Source organism: Crocuta crocuta, unplaced genomic scaffold (genome assembly GCF_008692635.1).
Source record: "Crocuta crocuta isolate KB4526 unplaced genomic scaffold, BGI_CrCroc_1.0 scaffold339, whole genome shotgun sequence".
NCBI lineage: Eukaryota > Metazoa > Chordata > Mammalia > Carnivora > Hyaenidae > Crocuta > Crocuta crocuta.
Genome location: NW_027530357.1, coordinates 3,856,400 through 3,879,208, shown reverse-complemented (window position 1 = coordinate 3,879,208; position 22,809 = coordinate 3,856,400). Strand labels below are relative to the sequence as shown.

The 22,809-nt window shown below is 47.7% G+C and overlaps 1 protein-coding gene across 2 annotated transcripts in view; it reads right to left on the bottom strand.

Annotated features, from left to right (window-relative positions):
• Positions 1-940: 940 nt before the first annotated feature.
• VSIG10 (V-set and immunoglobulin domain containing 10) overlaps positions 941-22,809 on the bottom strand; it is a 37,487-nt gene continuing 15,618 nt past the window's right edge. Inside the window, exons 3-9 of one of the 2 annotated variants that reach the window (XM_077766022.1) lie at positions 20,180-20,482; positions 18,168-18,428; positions 9,898-10,191; positions 7,270-7,380; positions 6,728-6,743; positions 5,060-5,277; positions 941-3,911 (exon numbers count right to left, since the gene is read on the bottom strand). In XM_077766022.1, coding sequence (XP_077622148.1) covers positions 3,856-3,911; positions 5,060-5,277; positions 6,728-6,743; positions 7,270-7,380; positions 9,898-10,191; positions 18,168-18,428; positions 20,180-20,482 — 1,259 coding nt within the window. In that variant the 3' untranslated portion in view covers positions 941-3,855. The remainder of the gene's footprint in view (positions 3,912-5,059; positions 5,278-6,727; positions 6,744-7,269; positions 7,381-9,897; positions 10,192-18,167; positions 18,429-20,179; positions 20,483-22,809) is intronic. The other variant, XM_077766023.1, reaches the window with a different exon arrangement.

Sequence of the window (22,809 nt, the reverse complement as noted above, 5' to 3'; positions counted from 1 at the left end):
GGGGCTCCGAAACCGGCTCTGATTAAACCCACACATATTAAAAGGGAGGGGCTGGGGGTGCCTGGGTGGCTCAGTCCGGTAAGCATCAGGTCATGATCTCACTCGGCGAGCTCCAGCCCTGAGCCCCAGGTTTGGCTGTGCTGACAGCTCAGGGCCTGGAGCTTGTTTCAGATTCCTGCTCTCCCCTTCTCTCTGCCTCTCCGCTCATGTTGTCTCTGTCTCTCTCAAAAATAAGTACACGTTAAAAAGGGGTGGGCTGGGTTGGAAGGAACATGGGATCCTGGGGTTAAGGCAGGAAGCATGGGTTTGGTTAGAAAGGAAGTGAAGGTGGGAAAGCTGTGATAAAGAGCTGGGGAGCATTGAGGGGGCATTGGGGAGGGAGACTGGAGCCACTGCGGAAAGAGGTATGGGGGGCGGGGGTTGGAGGAGGAATGACCTAAGAGGAAGACTGGCTGGAAGCCTGTTCTAAGGACTGGGGTGTAGCCCGGGCCATTCTAGGAAAGGGGCCTCAAGTGTGAGGTATGAGCCTATGAAGAAATCCAAGACCACCTACCACAGGGAAAGCTGATAGAAATGGTCTTTTAAGGCAGTCCAGCAGATCTGTGGTCCACGCCAGCCCTTTCATGTTCAAAGGCAGTCTGACCAAAACAGAGGCATATACAGGGAGGAAAAAAATAATAACGGAAGAACAAGTTTCTCAGGGAGATTAGGAAAGGTGGGGATGTCTCAGTAAACGTAAGACAGGACCTATCAGGAAAATAAAAAAACAGCAATGAGACCACTATTATTGTTACCAATATGGGGAAAGCTAGTAAAAAAAAACAAAAACAAAAAAAAACAAAAACCCAAAAAACAAAAGAAACTGGGGAAAGTAAACCCATCTCTCTAAATCTTTCAGTTTACTAATCAGGTCTAAATCAAGATCATTAAAACATTTACTTAAAAATAACTTTATTCCATAATCTTTTTTTAAAAAATCCACATTATAACCTCAGAATAAATTTCTCTTACCCATCCCCCCAAAACACAGACACCAACTATTACAATGTAAATAACGCAGAGGGATCTGCTAATTTTTCGTTGCAGCAGTTCCTGGCCAGTGCCCGTGGTGAGAACTACCAGTTGGCACTTACTGCATCATGATAAACTTTACCCGGCAAGGATGCTTTTCCAGGTTTCAGTGCATGGGTTCTGGAAGTTTTCCATCACGGGTTTCCTGCAGTAACAGGGCCTGTGTGTGCTTGTGAGAATGCAGATGAGTATCAAAGCCACAGGATTGCGGGAGCCCTTCCCCCGTGTCCCCTGTTGAAATGTCAGTTGTGATAGCCCTTTAGTATTTATCTTCCTGCTTCTGATACGGAGTTCACAATACGTTCAGTTAAGATTGTATAACAGCGCAACTTAACAGCTTGGACTTTGCCACACAGATTTTGTAACCCACTGTCAACATGCTTGTAGTTTTGGGGCTGGGGGTCGTCTTAAAAGAAAAGCAAGCCCAAATTCTGTAAAAATCCTTAAAGCTTGAAGAACCCCAGTACGTGTGCTCTTAATTGACCCAGCTCTATTAATGTGCAGATAGGGCTCAGATATAAGTGACAGAAGTCGTGGCTCAGCTAACCTAGCGTTTATAGTGTTTGACAACAAGAGCCTGAAGCCCCTATTGCTAGTGGAACAACCCCTCTCTGAAGATTTTCTATCATCAGGCGTGTGTGCAAGAGAAGAGGGAAGTTCTGGAAAAGCAGCTCAGTGATCCTGCCAATCATTCCCTGTGTTCCTACCCAGGGATTTTTTCTTTTCTTTTTCTCTTTTTCAATACGGTTGCCTCTGCAGAGTGGACTCTTCAGGAATTGAATCACGGAAGATTCTAAAGGGAGACAAGCTCAGTGTTCAGTGACTTTAGCGGTAACTCCAGTCTCCTGTTCTGAAACGATGCTAACTTAGACTGGCCGGAGTGGTTAAGTACTGAAATACGGTGGAGCGAAAGACCCAGCATGTAAGGACCGTTAGCAGGTCATGGCGATTCCTGAGGGCTAGAAATTGCAGCCAGCTCTTGTGATCGCCAGGGTTCTGAACTGGGGACAGGACTCACTCCTAGTGATTTTGCGCAGTCTTTTCATCCAAGAAAATAGAACTATGCCAACGACACCTGTGGGGTAACCCTACAAATAATCAGTTTCTCATCTTCCAGGAGTTCTAGTCCCTGTTACTGGAGAAAGGAAGTTCTCCATTAAGCCCCAGGTCTTACCCATGAGGCAGGATCTGAACATTAAGGAGCGCAAACTCAAGTCGTCAGATTTTCAGGGTTAGCACACATCTTTTGCACCCTTATTAGGTCCCTGACGTTTAAGAGGTTTGGACGATGGGGCCCCTGGGTGGCTTAGTCAGTTAAGCGTCCGACTTTCACTTAGGTCATGATCTCGCGGTTTGTGGGTTCGAGCCCCGCGTCGGGCTCTGTGCTGACTGCCAGCTCAGAGCCTGGAGCCTGTTTCAGTCTGTGACTCCCTGTCTCTCTGACCCTCCCCTGCTCACACTGTCTCTCTCTCTTCCCTAGAAAAAAAAAAAACATCAAAAAAAAATTAAAAAAAAAAAAAGAGGTTTGGACGAAATCAGAGAAACAAAAATCTCTCAACTGTCCAGGGATCTGGAAACAGCAGCTTAAACCCATCATATGTTATTTTCAGTCCAAACTTCGCATTGTTGATCAACGTATCCTCATGATCGCCTTCCTTAGACAGTGGGAAGGAAACAAGTTTTCTCAGTCCCATTTACAAGATCTAGAAACCGAGGCCGGATGAACTTGTCTGCCCAAGGAGTGCTTCTTGCCAGATACTCCACTGCAAAACATTTCTCCTGCCTTCTTTCAAAGCCACAGGAGAAAAGGAAGAATGGGAAATTCTGAAAACCAATAGGGTATCACCTAAGAGGCTTTTGTATACATATGAAGCCCTGCAAAATGAGAGGTTCTAATGAAAGGCACTTCCTCTTATGGGCCCCTACCTCTTTTGAAAAGAATTATACCTCCAGGGAAGCAAATACCATCAGGAGAGCTCTCATCTGAAACCATCTGACAAAGAAGGAGAGGCCAAGGCGGCAGCTTGTAATTTACAGTTGACATTGTTTCCTCCACCAGGGAGGGCAAAGGAGCAGATCACCAACATCGACTGAACACCTCCTGGGCGCTTTCACACCCACAAGTACCTCATTCAGGACCCACCGTACCCTGTAAGGCAGGTATGATTCCACCTATTTTGTGGATGAGGAAACTGAGGTCCCCGGAGAGCAGTAAAGCAACGTGCCCAAGCCAGTGAAACAAGAAGCAGGGCTCAGATTCAGGCCTCGGTGTTTCCAACTCCCAAACCTGAGCCAGACTGCCTCCCTCTGACTAGCATGGGTAACTGACACCTCCTTGCCTTTTCCAGGGAGGTGACGTCCGCCTCATTCTCCAGCTTACCTGGGCAGGGGCCCCACGCTATTCCCTTGTGTGTTGGGGGCAAGATGGCCACAGACCTTTCATAGTGCACTGCGAGCCCTGAGCACTGAGGTCAAGGGCTTCCCCCTACCCCTGCTTCCCCCAGATCAGCATCAGTCAAGCTGGATAAAGCCAGAAGTCACAGTGAAAAAGGGCACCTCAGATGCTGACTGCACCTTTCCCCCACACACTGCCCGTTCCAATACTTTTTAACATCAATGAGAAAACTTACAGCGAGTCAAACCAGTGGGGGGGGGGGGAAGGAAATATATGTGTGTGTGTTTTTCCTTTTTGCTGGGAGTCCCAAACCATTTTAAGCCCTCAGGCAGGAGTGCAAGTCAGTCAAAGCTTTCAAGACAGGGTAACGGAGGGCAATTCTCTCTTCTTCAAACTGGCCGATCTTCTTCTTGAACGATGTCACTCTGCTCCTCGCTGCTGTCATCTGGACAGGAAGGGAAAAGCCGATCTGAGTCTGAGTGAGGCCGACAAGAGGGGACTCCATCTCCACCATCAGGTTTCAGTCACTGCAATTTCTAGTCCTTTACTGGAGAGCCTCAGAACTGAATTTTGTGGGGGAGCAGGTGGGGCAGGGTATGTGCTCCCCGTTTTCTCCTGTTCTTTTTTTAAAATTTATTTATTTAGAGAGGAGGGGAGGGGCAGAGAGAGAGGAGTGAGAGAGAATCCCAAGCAGGCTCCACGCTGCCAGCACAGAGCCCGATGCGTGGCTTGAGCTCACGAACTGTGAGATCATGACCTGAGCCAAAATCAAGAGTCGGACGCTCAACCGACTGAGCCCCTCTCCTGTTCTTTTCACTCAGAATCCTCCAGACACGCTTGATGCTGCATAAACTCGGTTGATGCCGTTCTCTTCACCTGGAATACTCTCACTCTCTCCTTTCTGCTTATTCAAACTCAATTGCTCTGAAGGATTTGCCTCATATCATACTTCTGCCATTAAACTCCTCCCGACTAATGTACCCCTCAAGGGACTCACCTCTCTCTGAGGTCCTGTTATTTTTAAACCTATCGTTCATCTGACAATTAATCAAAGTCCTCCTCTGCTGCTGTCTCAAATTGATGGTTAAATCTTGCTTCCATTTTGGGGCCCCTGGGGTGGCTCAGTCAGTTAAGCATCTGACTCTTGCTTGAGGCTCAGGTCATGATTTCATAGTTCGTGAGGTCGAGCCTGCTTGGGATTCTTTCTAGCTCTCTCTTTGCCTTTTCCCCACTCGTGCGTGCATGTGCTCGCTCGCTCTCTCTCTCTCTCTCTCTCTCTCAGAATAAACATTTTTAAAAAAAAGATCCTGCTTCCATTTTCATCTTCTCCAGCTTTCACTCTGTGTACCCTGCCTGGTCTTGCAAAGCGCCCAGCTTACAGCTATCATCGGTCTTTTTTATTCCCCTAAACAGTGCCGATATCACACCTTTCCCAGAGCAGGTCCTTGATAAATGTTTGTCAGTTTAATTGTGGTGTCAGGAGTTGATAGCAGATGCCAGATTAAACTTTAACTATCTTCCCCACCCTTGGGAAAAACCAAACTCAAAGATTTCTTACCCCAGCAGGGTGGTTTTAAGGAAAAAAGAGCTTACCTTGCAGAGCCTGGAGTCCATTCCCCGTCCAGTCTACATTCCCATTCACCAGTGCGGTCACTCGATGGATGTGGCCATGCTTGTGTATTTCTTTTGGCAACTCCTCCCTCTCATCTGCTTCCTCCTCCTCTTCTTCCTCGTCTTCGGCCGCATCTTCCTCCTCTACCTCCTCTTCCTCTGAATCCACCAAAACCATGACATCACCCATGTCTTGCCCCCTAATTTCCAAAGGGGGAGAAATAATCAAGATGATATCCTTTCCAACATCAGCCCTCACCAAATCCAAAACACTAGATTTTATTGCAACTGCTTTTGTAACGTGGAAAATCCTCTGTGTGTTCAACTTGGTTAAGTCGAGGGATGATGACCTGACTGTAATCTCTCAAAGACATGCCGTCACAGACTCCTACAGACAATCACACATTCTCCTGGGTGGGTTTATTATCTCCCCCTGCTCCCTGGGCAGGTGACTCTTCGTCCCAAGAACCTCCCGTCTAAGTTCCTCATGCAGCACGTACGCGAATGCTACTGCGTTCCTTTCCTGAAATGCCCTGTGTTTCTGCTCTACTTCCTAAAATTTCTCCTCCTACTCATTATTCAAGGTCCAGATAAAGTTGTCTTCCTCCCTGGAAGCCCTGAACCATGGGTGCACTTGGGGATGCACAGTGGATTGGCATATAATTGTTCTCCAATTCGTCACTATCTCTGCCTGCCTGGCCGGACTGTACATTTCTTACACGTGCTGTGGGCCAGTCACAGTGCTAGGAGTATTGCGTTTTCACCTGATATTCACAGTCTCCCTCTGGGAAACAGGGGAGGAAGACAGAGGCTCAGAGAGGGTCAAGGATTTTCCACAAGCACAGGGCTGGGGAATGGCAGAGTTGCCATTTGAACCCAGGTCCGCTAATTCCAAAGCGTTTTGCCTCTATGCCTTGCTTCCTCCTCCTGTGAGAAATAAGCCCAGGGAATGAAAGTGAGGCTTTCATGGCCCTCAAATACACAGCACTAAAGGTGACATTTTCCCATGAAAGATCATCCCAGAACAGTAATACCACCGGTTAAGAGGAACAAAGAGAAGAGTTCTTTGCCCCAACCCAGAATATCCTTAGGAAATGAAATACACAAGTTTCATTTAGTTCCTTTGCCCCAGTGAGGTTTCCTTTTGGAAGGGGATTTTGGGCATGCTCAGACCAGTCTCCCAAAACATGCTGTAGGACTATGACTTATGCTTCCTTATAGCTCTTTTTAGAAAATGAGATGAAATAAATGCACAAACGGCTTCATCGTACACACACCGTCTTTACGCTTCAGTAACAGCTCAGCAACGTGCCCCACCCTGGGACCTGGCATTGTAAAAACAGCATAGACTTTGGAATCAGTCAGACCAGGATCTGAATGCCGGTGCAGCCATCCATTTCCTGGATGGGCTTGCAGCCATTCCTTCACCGAGCGTCTATCTCTTTATCCAGACGACGGAGATGCCACCACCATCCAGAAGAGTTTATGATGGAGTTTATAATCATGCCTAATGAAGCACCTCGCCCAGTGTCTGGCACCTGGAGGGTCCTCAACCATGGCTGCTATTATTGCTCTTACGAAAGTAAACAAAAATCGCGGTCAAGACAGATCATGGAAACGAGTTTTTGACTCAATGCTAGGAACACTCACCTGAAAGTGTTTCCTACTGGAGGGAGAAAGGGAAAACAATTAATATCCAATAACATCTATTTCAGCCTCAAAAAACGTTTTTAATTGAACATTTACAAAAGAATGGAGAAATTAAAGACTGGCCCAACGTGAGACATGACAGGGTGTTCAGGAATGGCACTTAGGACATTCATTATTGCACATCTCTGGACCCAATGAAGAAGCCTATAGAATGGGACCTCAGCTGGGAATACAATTAGGGCCTCCTTCCCGCACCCACACTCTTCCTTTTTTTTTTTTCTCAAGTTTCTTTATTTTGAGAGACAGAGAAAGGGGGGAGGAGAGAGAGAGAAAGCATGCACTTAAGCAAGAGAGGGGAAGAGAGAGAATCCCAAGTCGGCTTCACGCTGTCAGTACAGAGCCGCACCTGGCAACCTATGAGATCATGACCTGAGTAAACACCAAGAGTCAGATGCTTAACCGACTGAGCCACCCGGGTGACCCACACCCACACCCTTTCGAGAAGCCTAAAAGGTAAACAAAAGGACCCAAGAAACCCTTACCTTTCCAGCAGAACACGGGGCTGTAATACAACATAAGCCCTGAGATAATGGCCAGTCCCAGCAGAAGGAGGCTCACGATGGTGCCTACAATCCCACCGATATTCAAAGGTTCTACAAAGACAAATCACACTGTTGATTCTTCCACCTGATACATCTGCAGGCAGTGCTCGCTTCAGCAACACGCACACTAAAATTGATACACGTGCAGGTAAAAGAGCGACATCTCCCTTCCTCTGCCTGGGTCCTAGTCTTACTTTGGTTCCATAAGCTTGGGCAAAGCATGTGACCTCTCCATAAAGCAAGACAAATATCTCATTTCCTCAGTTTCCGGGAATCAAATGGAGCATGTGATGCAAAAGAACACTGGAAAGTTGGGACACTTTGGTGGCTCAGTCGGTTAGGCATCCAACTTTGGCTCAGGTCATGATCTCGTGGTTTGAGAGTTCAAGCCCCACATCAGGCTCCATGCTGACAGCTCAGAGCCTGGAGCCTGCTTCAGATTCTGTGTCTCCTTCTCTCTGCCTCTCCCCCACTTGCACTCTTTCTCTCTCTCTCAAAAATAAATAAAAATTAGGGGCCCTGGGTGGCTCAGTTGGTTGAGTGCCAACTTTAGCTCAAGTCATGATCTCACTATTTGTGAGTCTCTCTCTCTGTCTTAAAAATAAAATTTTTAAAAAATTTAAAAAGAATAAACATTAAAAAAACCCACTGGAAATTAACACCTCCATGTGTCTACCAGACATCAAGACCATTTATAAGGCCACAGAAAGTACAAGTATGAGTAATTGGTGCTGTGATAAACAGTGATGAATGGAACAGAATCGAGAACCCAAGAACAGACCTATGCATAAAAGAAAATTTGATCTATAACAGATTAGTGGGTAAAAGAAGGATTATTCAAGAATGGTGCTGGAATAAATGGTTATCCATATTTGGGTGGGGCTGGGGGGGTGGAGAAACGTGATCCCTACCTCACACCATTCACAAAAATCAGTTCCAGATGGGTTAAAGATTTAACTGTGAAAGGCAAAACATTAAAACTTCTTAGAAGAAAATATAGGATAGGATTTTTGTGGCCAAGGGGGAGGTAGGATGTCTTAAGACATAAAAATTGCTAATGATACAAGACTCATAAAATTGCATTAAAGTAAGAATGCTCATCAAAGGATACCATAAAGAAAGCAAAACAAAAGGCAAACAACTAAAAGGAGAGATCTGTAATCTGTGAAACTAGTAGGAATTAGTATACAGAATTTCTAAAGAACTTGTACATATCTATAAGAAAGGAGGAAATGTCAAAAGACGCGCATATATTTCACAGAAGAAACACAAATAGCAAATATACTATTGAGCAAATATGAAATAATGCTCAATCTCCTTAGGAACCAGAGAAAAGCAAACTAGAACAACAGTGAGATTCCACTTTACATGTACTTGATGGGCAAAAATCACAAAGCCTGAACGCAAAAATGTGGAACAACTCAATATTCCTAAATAGTGCTGTTGTGAATGGAAAGCAGTACAACAACTTTGGAGAATAAGCTGGTATTATCCAATAAGATAGAAATGCGCATGCCCTTCCTTTCTACTCCTTCTGCATATATCCTAGAGAAATATTTGCCTGGGGACCCGCTATAAAAATACAGGAGAAACTGGGTAAAAGATTTTCATAGTAACATTTTTGCTCATCACAACAACAAAAAGTCAGAAACAATACAAATGTCTATCAACAGAAAATTAGTAACTTAGTTGTGCAATCGTGACACAATAGAAAATCCTGCAGCAGAGGAGGTACGAGGTATAATTACACACATTGGGATGAATAAATCCTAGGAACAAAATGTGGAGTGAAAAAAGCAAACATTTCACTTATGCAGAAAAACTTTTTTTGAGTAGTGCTTACATTTTTCAGGAGGCCCAGGATGAGACTGGAAAGGAGTCTACAGGTAGAGCTGCCCGATAAAATATAGCATGTTCACTTAAATTTGGATTTCCGGTAAATAATGAATCATGTTTTGGAATAAGCATCTCCCGTGCAAACTGTGGGACATATTTACACTAAGAAAATTCTTTGTTCTTCTGAAATGCAAATTTAAGTGGGCACCCCAGGTTTTTTTCCAGCTTTGTTGTATTTTTCTAAATCTGGCCACACTACCTACGAGTAACTTCATAGGCACTGCTCCGTATCTTAGGCAGGCTGGTGGTTTCTTGGGTTTTCATTTTGTTCTTATGCTTCACAACTTATACTTTTTATATTTTTAAAATATGTTTGATCACACATATTCTTTGGGAGGTAACAGATTATTATTTTTTAAAGTTTTCTTTTATATTTTATTTAGTAATCCCTATCGCCAACGTGGGGCTTGAACTCACGACCCCGAGATCAAGAGTCATGCGCTCTTCCGACTGAGCCTGCCAGGCGCTTCAACATAAATTACTTTTTTTTATCCCCATACAGTGTTGGAAATTTAGGACTGGAAAATCATTTTTCTACCTTGTCAAGTCCTAGTCAAGCAGATAGGCCTTCTCCCGGACGGCAGTGACCCATAGATAGGGAAGCACCAACCGTCCCCATGCTGGTGGCAAGTCCTCTGAAGCTCTCAACCTTCCTCCTTTGGGGCCACTCACCTTTCACACTCAGCCAGATGTCCACCTCCCGCACCCCCACGGGGTTCTCGGCCCGACAGACGTAGTAGCCCTCATCCGGGATCTGGGAGCAGTTGCGGATGGTGAGTGTGGAGCTCTGGCCATTCTGGGTGATGAGATAGTGGCCATTGGGCCGGATGACCACCTCGGGCTGGGTGAGGTTCCTCAGCCACAGGATCTCAGCAGGGGGGTACGCGCCAGACACTTGGCAGGTGAGCGTCACATTGCCCCCCACAAAGCAAGTCTTCATGGGCTCAGAGGCAAGGGAGGGGCTTCCTGGTGATCAGAAGGTAAAGAAAGAAGGCAAATGTTCAAGGAGATTCAAGCAGTGGCCTGAGATTTTCAACAATATTCTCTCCTTCCTTATGAAACAACTATAGGAAGTTCTGAACCACACTTGTTCTCATGTAATAATAAAAGCTAACGTTTATTTAGGATCTACTATGGGCTAGGCAGGCATGGTGACGCTTATTAACCCAACAAGTTCTCAAAAAACCCTGTCCTTATCCCCATTTTGCAGATGAGGAAACAGAGGCCCAAAGAAAGTTAAGTAACTTTGCTCAAAGTCACACAACTCAATAAATGGTGCAGCTAGGATTAGGATGAATAAGAGTGGTGGTGTGCTCAAGACAGGGGGGTCCGGGACATGAGGCTTTCAGTGAGAAAACGGGGCAAGTCTTGGGCAAACCGGGATGAGTTGGTTACTCTTGAAGCTAAGTTGCCAGGCTTTTGTAGCCCACGCTCCTTATGTCTATGCTGTAGGCTTCTATGCATAGTAACCACATTGCTCATATGGAAAATGGGCACGCAGCCTGCCAAGAGTGTTCAAGGGAACGGTAAAGCAGCTATAGTCATTTATCGCCATTGTTAACACATTGCTACAGACTGAGTGCTTTAAAACACCGCACATTTATTCTTTTATAGTTCTGGAGGTCAGAAGTTGGAAATGATCTTACGGGGTTCAAATCAAGCTGTTGGCTGAGCACATTCCTTCTGGGGGCTCCAGGGGGCAAGTCCGTGTCCTTGCTATTTCAGCTTTCCGAAGCCACCTGCATCCCGTGGCTCATGGCCCCTCCTTGCCCCGCTCTTACGCTTGTTATCAGGTCTCCTGCTGCTGACTCTGACCCTCCGGTCTCCTTTTCAGAAGGACCCTTGTGACGACACGGGTCCACCCCAATAATCCAGGATGATCTCCCCATCCCAAGATCTTAAATCACAGCGTCACAGTCTCTCTTGCCATGTAAGGGAACATGGTCACAGGGATGAGGACACGGACATCTTTGTGGGGAGACATCATTCTATCACAGGTGTGTCCTAGACAACTCAGAACACAGCGTCCCTGTGGGCTCAGGGGCCGATTTGAGTGGGGCATGGGGAACTCTTAAGGTCCACCCCAGCAATCCATTTATTTATTTTTAATGTTTATTTATTTTTGAAACAGAGACAGAGTGTGAGCAGAGGAGGGGCAGAGAGAGAGGGAGACACAGAATCTGAAGCAGGCACCAGGCTCTGACCTGTCAGCACACAGCCTGATGCAGGGCTCAAACCCATGAACCATGAGATCATGACCTGAGCCCAAGTTGGGCCCTTAACCGACTGAGCCACCCAGATGCCCCAATTTTCTTTCTTTTTTATTTAACTTTTAATGTTTACTTATTTTTAAGAGACAGAGAAACAGAGTGTGAGCAGGGGAGGGGCAGAGAGAGAGGGAGACACAGAATCTGAAGCAGGCACCAGGCTCTGACCTGTCAGCACACAGCCTGATGCAGGGCTCAAACCCATGAACCATGAGATCATGACCTGAGCCCAAGTTGGGCCCTTAACCGACTGAGCCACCCAGATGCCCCAATTTTCTTTCTTTTTTATTTAACTTTTAATGTTTACTTATTTTTAAGAGACAGAGAAACAGAGTGTGAGCAGGGGAGGGGCAGAGAGAGAGGGAGACACGGAATTCAAAGCAGGCTCCAGGCTCCGAGCTGTCAGCACAGAGCCCAATGAGGGGCTCAACCACAAACCAAGAGATCGTGACCCGAGCCTAAGTAAGACGCTTAACTGACCGAGCCACCCAGGTGCCCCCAACCCATTTATTTTCTTTGCAGCAGAAAGCTTTTCCTAAAATGCACACCATCTTGTGAAGGGTGGCACATTCATCCTGGGTGATACATGAAGCCCATATTTTCAGCAGCTGAAGGACACAGAATGGCATGCTGGGTTCCTGCCTGGGAGAGTGAAACCACACGCTTCCCACAGCCGGTTGTCCCAAGAGAGAATCTAGGGTTTCAGTATTGGTGGCCTGGGGAGACAGAAGGGGGAATGTTCTCAGGGGAGGGGGGAGGGGTGTGGAACAGCCCAAAGCCTCTCCCTCTAAATTATGTCAGCAAAAGACACCCCCAAACCTAGGTTTCCTCAGGAAACTTACATGCTACAGCCCTTTCTGGATCAACTGTCGGGTTCCTGCCACGTCGCCAAATTGTGCCTTCCCCCTCTCTGTGGTTAACTCCTATCTCCTTTGGGGTCACAAGCCAGCAGCAGCGACACGCCTCATCTGTATGTTGGAATTCAGGGGCCCCCAAACCTAAGTTTAAGAAACGGCCTCCTGGGGTACCTGAGTGGCTCAGTCAGTTAAGAAACAGGCCTTCCCATCCTGCAGCGAAAGCAAAGCAAACAACGCCCCTGGGCCCCCCCCCCACCCCAGCAGAGGTCATGTTCATAAACTGGCTCCTGCAAAACAGCATTTACCCCCTCAAAAAGCCGAGTCACCCAAACAGCGAGTGTGGCACCTATAAATTCAGAGTTTCTTTCACTTAAGAGGATGCTGTGTGCAGGGGTGAGGGGATGCAGAGCCCTCAGAGATCTGCGAGAGATGGATAATACACCAGGGCCTTCACGTAATGAGCTGCTTAGTGCTTCAGCTTATCACGATTCAAGTGGATTTCTCCCGTGTAGGGGCCTATAAGCAATTTAAAGAGAGATGTGGGCAGCAGGAATCCCCAAAAGTATCACTGTTCATCACCTGGGGGGCTATGCTGTTCTGTACCGAAAGGTGGGCATTAACATTACTTTGCAATGACTTACTAGAATTCCCAAGGACGTTGATCCAGAGCCTCCTTCTCCCCCAAGGGCACCGCTATTCAAAGTATGGTCCCTGGACCAGCCGCATCGACACTTTCTAGGAGCTGGTTAGAAATGCTGAGTCTTGGGCCTGTCCCAAACCCAGAGAGCCAGAATCTGCCTTTTAACCAGCCCTGCGGGTGACCTGTATGACATCAAGGCTGAGACGCTCTGGGCCCAAACGACCGAGAGGGAAGAGGGGAGAAATGGACAATGTCAGAGCCAGGAAGCTTCTAGGCTCTTGGGCCTCCTTCCCTATGCTCCTGAAATTGGGAAAATGTCCACTCAGTTCTTTTCTCCAGACACATTTCTTAATCCTGAGCACATATTTAGACTCAAATTGCTGGCCCAGTCTCAGGGGCCACAAGAATGATGAGTCAGACAAGAACTTCAGTGAAAAAAAAAGGAAGCGGTGGGTGGAAAACAACACCAAACCTGTCAGCTGCCTCTGCCATCCCACCCCCCCGGGGGTCAGTCCATAATTTAGCCACTTCCTGGGAGCCGCCGTCCACAGCACCCTTTGGGAGTCTTCCTGCCCCACCACTGAAGTCGTCCCTGCTTCCGGCTGCAGGAACCGGGTCAAGCCCATTGCTTCTGCTTCATCATCCATAACATGGAGCGTGGTGGATTGAATAGCATCTGCCCAAAGTTCACGTGGAACCCCAGAATGTGACCTTAGTTGGAAACAGGATCTTTGCAGATGTTAACCAGTTATGGATCTCAAGATGCAGTCATCCCGGATGTAGGGTGGGCCCTAAGGCCAACAGCAGGCGTCTTCCAAGAGGAGAGGACCCAGGGAGACCCGGACACAGAGGAGACATGAAGACAGAGGCAGGGACTGGAGGAACGGAGCCACGAGCCAAGGAACGCCGGCGGGACTCGAGGCCAGGAGAGGCTCCGAAGGACTCTCCCCTGGAGCCCTCGATGGCAGCACGGCCCACCGACGCCTCCATTTCAAACTTCCAGCCTCCAGAGTTAGGAGAGGATACATTTCTGTTTTATTTTTCATTGTTTTAATGTTTACTTATTTTTTTTTTTAATATTTTTTTATTTCTAGGAGAGAGAGAGAGACAGCGTGAGCAAGGGAGGGCCAGAGAGAGAGGGAGACACAGACCCCGAAATAGGCTCCAGGCTCTGAGCTGGCAGTCAGCACAGAGCCCGACGCGGGGCTCGAACCCACGAACCGCGAGATCATGACCTAAGCGAAAGTCAGACGCTCAACCGACTAAGCCGCCCGGGCGCCCCATAATGTTTACTTATTTTTGAGAGAGAAAGAGAGAGAGACAGAGCATGAGCAGGGGAGGGGCAGAGAGAGAGCGAGACACAGAATCTGAAGCAGGCTCCAGGCATCTGCATGGCGCCCGATGTGGAGCTCTAACTCACGAACCTCAAGATCATGACGTGAGCTGAAGCCGGATGATTAACCAACTGAGCCACCCAGGTACCCCAATATCTGTTGCTTAAAACCACCAAGCTCATGGTGCTTTGTTACAGCAGCCCCAGGAAACGAATCTATGAGGATAAAATATGAGCCCTCAGTTCCCAGGGTGATCGTGAGGACTAAGCAAGGTACTGTGTGGAAAACACTCAGCACAGCACCTTGCATACAGTTTGAGCTCAACAAATATCGATGTCACTACTGTGATATTGTCAGTTCCCTATTTCACGTTTCTGTGACTTCCTCTCCGAGGAAATTTTAAGTCCTTCGAAGGTAAGGACTCGGTACTCCTATATAGTACCTGGCACCATGCTGAGTATGTAACTCTTACCCGAAAAGACTTGCTGGATTAGGTGTGGAAGGGGGTCCCGAGGGAGGCAAGGGTTCTTGGAGTCAGATCGGCCTGGGCCTAAGTGCCGGCTCGGTCACTTACAGGCGGGGGGTGATCTTGGGTAAGTTCATTCACATGATGTGACATTTGCAACTTACAAACCGTCCTGTCTAATCTGCAGGCTACTGTGAGGGTTCAAACCTCGTGCTCGCAATTTGGAAACAGGAAAAGAACTTCTGGGCCCAGGAACCTAAGAGAACCGGACTGACAGAGGTAGGTGACCCCTTCACAATCAGAAACTGCTGAGTTAGCAGAAATGGGGCACAAATGCAGTTTAGGAGCCAAGTAGGACGGAAAAAGATCTATGACATGCATGACCCTTCTAGGAAATTAACTGACAAAGTGAATGTAAAGTACTCTTAGTGAATAATAAGAAAGGGATGAACCCAGTAGAAGAATGGACAAGATATGAACAGCTAATTCACAGACAGTATATAGGGAACCAATTTGTACACAGTATTATGTACTAATTAGCATATATTTGTACCAATCGGTACATAAAAATTGTCAATTTGATTAGGATCAAAGAAACCCAAATTAAAAGCTATGCCATGTCTTAACAAATAGGAAAAGTCTAAAAAATTAAAGATAACACCCGCTGTCAGTGGAAATACTGGCAACTAAGTACTCGCCCAGCCTTCCCAGAGGGGAGTCCCTGCCAGTGGGTACAGGGGTTCTTTGTGAGATGATGGAAATGTTCTGGAAGTAGACAGTGGTGATGGTAGTACGACCTTGTGAATATACTAAAATCCACCATTACATACTTTAAAATAACGAAGTTTGTGTTATGTGAATTATATCCCAACAAAAATAAAATTGCGGGGTGCCGGCGTGGCTCAGTCGGTTGAGCATCCGACTTCCGCTCAGGTCGTGACTTCACCGTCTGGGAGTTTCAGCCCCATTGGGCTCTGTGCTGACAGCTCAGAGCCTGGAGCCTGATTCGGATTCTGCGTCTCGCCCTCTCTTTCTGCTTCTCCCCTGCTCATGCTCTCTCTCCCTCTCTCTCTCAAAAATAAACACGAAAAAAAATTTTTTTAAATACAATTGCAAAAACACAGTTGGGCCGGATTTAGCCCACGGGCCATTGTCTGCCAGCCCCTGTTCTGATGTAGAAAGTGAGTCTTGGTCCCTTCTGTTGCCTACAGCTGCCCAGGTACCGGACACAGATGGCCGCTCGGGGCACATTTGCTGAATGAGCCACTGGGGAAGGGTCACCCGTGGGAATGCTACTTGCCCGGGGAAACACGCACCTCCTGGAATTACAGGGCTCACTGACTCAGCAGGTCAGCCCTCTGTGGCTGCACCTGGGAGGATTATCCTGACACACCGTGTTCACCAGGGCCAACAACGGCCAAGACTCTCAGGTCCTTGCTTCTGGTTGTGCTCGTTTCCTGGGGCTGCTCTCACAAAGTACCACAAAGTGGGTAGCCTAAAACAACAGAGATCCACTCTCTCACAGCGTGGACACTCGGAGGTCTGAAACGAAGGTGTCAGCAGGCTTGATTCCTATGGGGGCCACCAGGGAGAGAGCATCCCATGCCTTCTCTTAGTTTCTGGTGGTCGCCGGCAACCAAGGGCATTCTGGGCTTGCTTGTGGTTGGATCACTCTCATTCCTGCCTCCGTTATCATGCGGCCTTTTCCCTGCGTGTCTGGGTCCAACTGTCCCTCTTCTTGTAAGGATATAAGTCACTGGAATAGAGCCCACCCTAATCCAGCATGGCCTCATCTTCACCTAATCACGCCCACAAAGGCTCTTATCCCAAATACGGTCACATCCACAGGGACCCAGGATTAGGACTTGAACATATCTTTTTTGGGAGACACAATTCAACCCACAATAGCCATCTAGCCTAATCACTACCTCATGCACAACACCGCGGCTTCACCGGTCTTCTCTCAGTTCCTCAAGCGCTGGATATGTTTCCACCTCAGGGCCTTAGCATTTGCTATTCCCTCTGCCAGGAATACTCAGCCCACCTGGCCAGCTCCTTCATCTCACAGGTCTCTGCTCCAAATACTATCACCACAAGGAGACCTCCATGCCCCCCAGGAAGAGTGGCCCCCTTCCTGTGATACACTCTTTAAAAACACCCCACTTTATTCTCTTCATAGCTATTATCCCTGGGGTGCTTAGGTGGTTAAGCATCTGACTTTGGCTCAGGTCATGATTTCGCAGTTTGTCGGTTCGAGCCCCGTGTCGGGCTCTGTACTTACAGCTCAGAGCCTGGAGCCTGCTTGGGGCTGTGTCTCCCTGTCTCTCTGCCCCTCCCCCATTCGTACACGTGTGCGCGCGCGCTCTCCTCTCGCTCTCAAAATTAAAATGAAAACATTAAAAAAATAATTATCATTATCCGAACCAACCTTACTTGCTTTTGGATTTTCTATCTTCCTCTGACCCCCACCCCCACGCAGAAGAGCTTAAGCTCTAGGAAAGAGGAATGATCGTGATTTCAAAAACATGACCAGAAATCATTTGACACTCTTCCCTTTAAAAAGTAGAGCCCAATTCCACCCACTCCCCACCCCCTTTGAAAATGGAGCCAGACTGGGGCGCCTGGGTGGCTTAGTCGGTTAAGCGTCCGACNTAAAAAAAAAAATTAGAAAATGGAGCCAGACTGAGTGACTCACTTCTAATGAAGAGAAGATGGCAGAAGGGACGCCGTGTGACTTGTGAGGCGGGGGGGTGGGGGGCAGAAAAAGGATCGCACCTTCCTGGCTTGCTCCCTCTTGCATCACTTGCTCTGGGGAAAGCCAGCGCCATGTTGCAGACAGTCAAGGGGCTCTGGAGAGAGGCCCCGTGGCAAGGAAGCACCGGAAGTGGATCCTTCAGACGATTTGAGCCCTCCCAACGAAGTCTTACAGCTGAGACCCAGGAATCATGGAACCAAGAGAGACCATCCCCACTGTGCCCTGTCTGAATGCCTGACCCACAGAAATCACAAGATAAATATATGACTTGTTTTAAGCCATTAAGCCTGGGGGTGTTTGTTACATGACAGGAGACAGCTAATAAGTGAACCACGTACTCGTTCAGCGTTCCACCTCCGGTACCCAGAAACTGTGCCTGGTGCACAGCACGTGCTTAGTTAGGATTCACCAAGTGGCAAAGAGCTTGGAGGAGAACCAAGAAGCTCGGTGAAGCATCTTTAAAGTTTGAAAGGAAGGAAATACAAAGCAAAAGAGAAGAAGAAACAGAATTCTGTTCACCGCGACATCTTGGGATTTCTTTTCCAGACCTTCTTGCAGAAGGTCCTCTCGGAATAAAGGAAGAAGGGTGGACCCCAGCCCCAGACAAGGCAAGCCAGACTCACTGATCTGTACCACGCAGCTGGCTCCCAACTCCGGCCCCACTATGTGGCTCCCGACACACTTGAACTTCTTGCCGTCTGACAGCTGGGATTGGTTCAGCGTCTCCACCCCCAGCCTTGACGTCCCCACGGCCACGCCTTCTGGCTCTTCTGTCCATAGGAAGTCCGGGTCTGGGTACCCCCCGTCCCAGCGACAGGTGAGCTGCAGCGTGAGCTGTCTCTGCGACATCTCTGCCCGGCACTGAGGGGCTGCCGGAGGGGGTGCTGTGAAACAGCAGAGGACACGGGCTTACTCACGGACTCTGAGATGAGCCACTGGACTGACCCTATGGACTTACAGAACCAGTGTATCCGAGAAACACTCATGCTCAGTTAGTGTGCCCCGAAGTAGCTCCTTGGCACAAATCTGTGCATGACAATAGTCCGGGTCTCCTCTGCGGAGTGTCCAGTCTCTGAGGTTGGGGCCCTCGTTCATCTTGGCAATTCTCACTAGCCACGGTGACCTTTAAATGCAGCTATTTAAAATTAATTACATTACACGTTTAATCCTTACATCACACGCTCAACATTTCAAGGGCTCGGTAACTCCATGTGGTGGGCGGCTACTGTATCAGGCCACAAAGAACAGGACATTTTGATCATCATTAAAAGCTCTACTGGACAGTGCTGGTCCCTGGGGGTGGGGGAGGGGGGTTACGGGTAGGATTCGCCCCCACCCTTAACATATCCTTCGGTTTTACTTTGTGCAGGTGTGCAGGCATTACTAAGAACACATAAACATTTAACAAGTTACAAACCTGTAAATCCAATGTAACCCATGTGTTAATAGCTGTATATGAAAATTCACATATATATGTATACTGTGCATGTATTCTATATGTATATCATAACACGTATGTATATCATGTTTCATGTTTTATAGATTTTATATAATACACATAAATAGAAATAAATTTGGATCTTACATAAATGGGTACGTACATGTCATCTACAAGAAAAATTATCGATAATATACCAAAATGAGGGGTAGAATGTTTTTTTCTTCTTTCCACTCATGTTTCCTCTAATAAGCACATACGACTTCATCTACAATAAATGTCATTTATGACAGCGAACACAGAGACTTATAAAGGCTCTGAATAACGTATGAATTAAGTAAGGTGTTATTATCCTGTTCATTAATTTGCTGTCCTGACGCTCCCTTTCGCTAGCAGAGGTTATGAGTACACTCTACATGTCTACGGTGGTCTTCACCCAAGGAATTTGTTCTCTCACCCCCCACAAGAAACGATTGTGAACTGCTGGCTCCTAACAGTGCTAGAGGGCCCAGGTTCACGCACAGAATGAGGATGGTCAGATGCATACACAAATGGTGGTCTTTCCATGCAGTGGGATATTAACGCCATCATAAAAAGGATGAACCTTGAACACACAACGCTAAGTAAGAGAAGCTGGTCACGAGAGGCCACACTGGAGGGAGCCCACTGATAGAACACACCCGGAAGAAGCAAATGCCCAGAGACAGAACACAGATGGGTGGCCAGGGGGTGGAGAAGACAGGAAGCAGTAACTGGGTAGTAACTGCTCGATGGGGATGGGATTTCCATCTGGGGTGAAGAACACGTTTGAAACTACACCGAGGTGACGGCTGCACTATGCCATGACTGTACCAAATGCCACGGAGTTGTACATTTTTAAATGGTTATTCTGTACTTCCGCCTCAATTTAAAAAAAAAAAAAAAGCAAGCATTAGGCTTGGCATTAATTTCCTTCTGTGGCTCACGGGGACGCTCCTCTGCGCCCCCCCGCCCCCCCACAACTTAGCAGCAAGCTTCTAGCAGTGACTCCTCTCGGACAGGCAGCCCTGGGGGTGTGCGTGTGCGCGGAGGTAACGCCAGAGGCACGTTGGGGCCCGTGCAGCAGACACGCCTTTGTAGACAAGAGGGAGAGGCGCAAACGTGCAGGTGACGAAGGGTCAAGGTGAGGACGTGGGGGAGGGGGCGCCTCTTACGCACAGTAGACCAGGAGCTCAGTGGTCGCCTCCCGCCGTCTCCCGCTGAGCACGTTCCTGGCCAAGCAGGTGTAGTTTCCCTGGAGGTTTTGCGACATGAGCAGCAGAGTGAAGCTGCTGACCGCCAGGTTGTTTCCGAAGGGCTCAGGGCTGGAATCGGGGGCCCGGAACCACCACTCCACCATCGGTGGAGGCCGAGAGCTACTGCTGCAGCTGAAGTTCACCTGGGAGCCTCTGGCCGCATAGAGGGTGCCATTGGGGAGCACGCCGGTGCTGGAGATATTGACCTCAACCTCATAGGGACCGCCTGGGAATGACAGGGGAGCGGAGAAAGTATTCATTACATTTTTTTAAAGTATTTTTTTAATGTTTTATTTATTTCTGAGAGAGAGAGAGAGGCAGCGTGAGCAGGGGAGGGGCAGAGAGAGAGGGAGACAGAATCCGAAGAAGCTCCAGGCTCTGAGCTGTCAGCACAGAGCCCAATGCGGGGCTCAAACCCATGAACAGTGAGATCATGACCTGAGCCAAAGTCAGACGCTTAACCGATTGAGCCACCCAGGTGCCCCTCATTACATTTTTTTAAAAAAAAGTTTTTAATGTTTATTTTTGAGAAAGAAATGGTGCGAGCAGAGGAGGGAGGGGCAAAGAGAGATGGAGACACAGGATCCGAAGCAGGCTCCAGGCTCCGAGCTGTCAGCACAGAGCCCGACGTGGGGCTCGAACCCATAGACCAGGAGATCATGACCTGAGCCAAAGTCAGACACCTAACCAACTGAGCCACCCAGGCGCCCTAGTTTTCATTACTTAAGAGTTAACTTGAGGGACGCCTGGGTGGCTCAGTTGGTTAAGAGTCCAACTTCGGCTCAGGTCATGATCTCATGGTTCGTGGGTTCGAGCCCCGCGTCAGGCTCTGTGCTGACAGCTCAGAGCCTGGAGCCTGCTTCGGATTCTGTGTCTCCTTCTCTCTATGCCCCTCCTTCCTCCACTTATGCTCTGCCTCTATCTCTCAACAATGAATAAAGGTTTAAAAAAATATTTTTTTATAAAAAAAAAAAAAAAAGAGTTAACTTGAGCTCCTTACCAGATCTAACAGACACAGAAATGATCAGGAAGCAACCATGGAGGACGTCAATTTCTATTGAATGCATACTATATGACAAATGCTATGCTTAAATGCCCTTATGCATTCTAATCCTGAGATAAATGTCAATTTACTGGGAGGGAGGTTCAATCCTTAAAGGAAGGGGGAAAATGCAAATCGCTCCTTTTCAAAAACACTGGTGAGTGGATGGGCTACCTGTGCATTGAAAGAGCTAACATGGCCAGTCCAAGTGCTTTCCTTAAAAAGGCCCACTTGCAAGGTTGGTCTTGGCTGGTGACCGGAACTTGGCTTTCAGAGGGTCTCGCCATTTCCAGAACTGACGAGAGGGAGGCTCACTGGGCCTGAACCATTTGTACAGTGTGCTTTATGCTGTACACCTGCTTCCCCTGAGAATCTGGGATTTGGGTGCATGCGAGGTAGAGGGCGCCAACGTGACTCGCCCCCAGTAAAAATCCAGCACTCTGGGTATCTCATGGGCTTTCTAACACATTTCACACGTGTTGCCACAACTCATTCCTGGAGGAGTTAAGCATGTTCCATGGGACTCCCCCGGAAGAGGAACCTTGGAGGCTTTCCTGATTTTCCTCGGCCTTAACCCCACGTGCCTTTTTCCCTTTGCTGATTTTGCTTTGTATCCTTTCACTGTAATAAATGAAATTACATGCTGAGTCCTGTGAGTTCTCCCAGAGAAATCGCTGAGCCTGGGGGTGGGCAGGGCAACTCCTAGCACAATTTCACACTGAAACACAAGAAACATTGGTTCCAAGATCACCTTTGGGCGCTATTCACTAGCTGTGTGACCTTGGGAAAATTACTTAACCTCTCTTAGCCTCCATTTCCACATCTGTAAAATGGGGGCAAGGCCAGAAGCCATTGCAGGGAGCTATGTTGGTAATTTAAGTAGCACAGTAGAGCACACAGAACAGTGCTGGTCAGGTGGGAAGCACTGGTAAGTGCTGCGTCTTCTCTGGGTCCCCCTTACGTTTCTGAACTTCTTTCTTACCTCCAGAAATGCCCTCCCATGGCTGGTGCCCAGTGCATGCAAGCTGCCGCACCTCTTTTGATGAAAAGAATATATTTAACACCTATTTGTACTAAAGTCATTTAGCGTGTTACCTCTCCCCCTTTCAAAAAAGAAGAATCCAGGAAAAGCAACACTTAACCAAAGGAATAAATCTGTGACTATAGAATTTGAACAGAAATAGGCCTGGGAAAAATTATTCCAGGGAGGAAAAGCCTCTCCCAGAGCCCCTCAAAGCACAGCATCTATTTCATCTATGTCTGAGGCCACTGTATGACTCCAGAAACTGTGCATTTCTGGGGCGCCTGGGTGGCTGTCTGTTGGGCGTCCAACTTCAGCTCAGGTCACGATCTCGTGGATTGCGGGTTTGAGCTGCGTGTCAGCTCTTTGCTGACAGCTCGGTGCCTGGAGCCTGTTTCAGATTCTGTCTCTCTCTCTCTCTCTGTCTCTCCCCCACTCACGATCTGTCTCTCTGTCTTAAAAATACATAAACATTTTAAAAAGAAAGAAA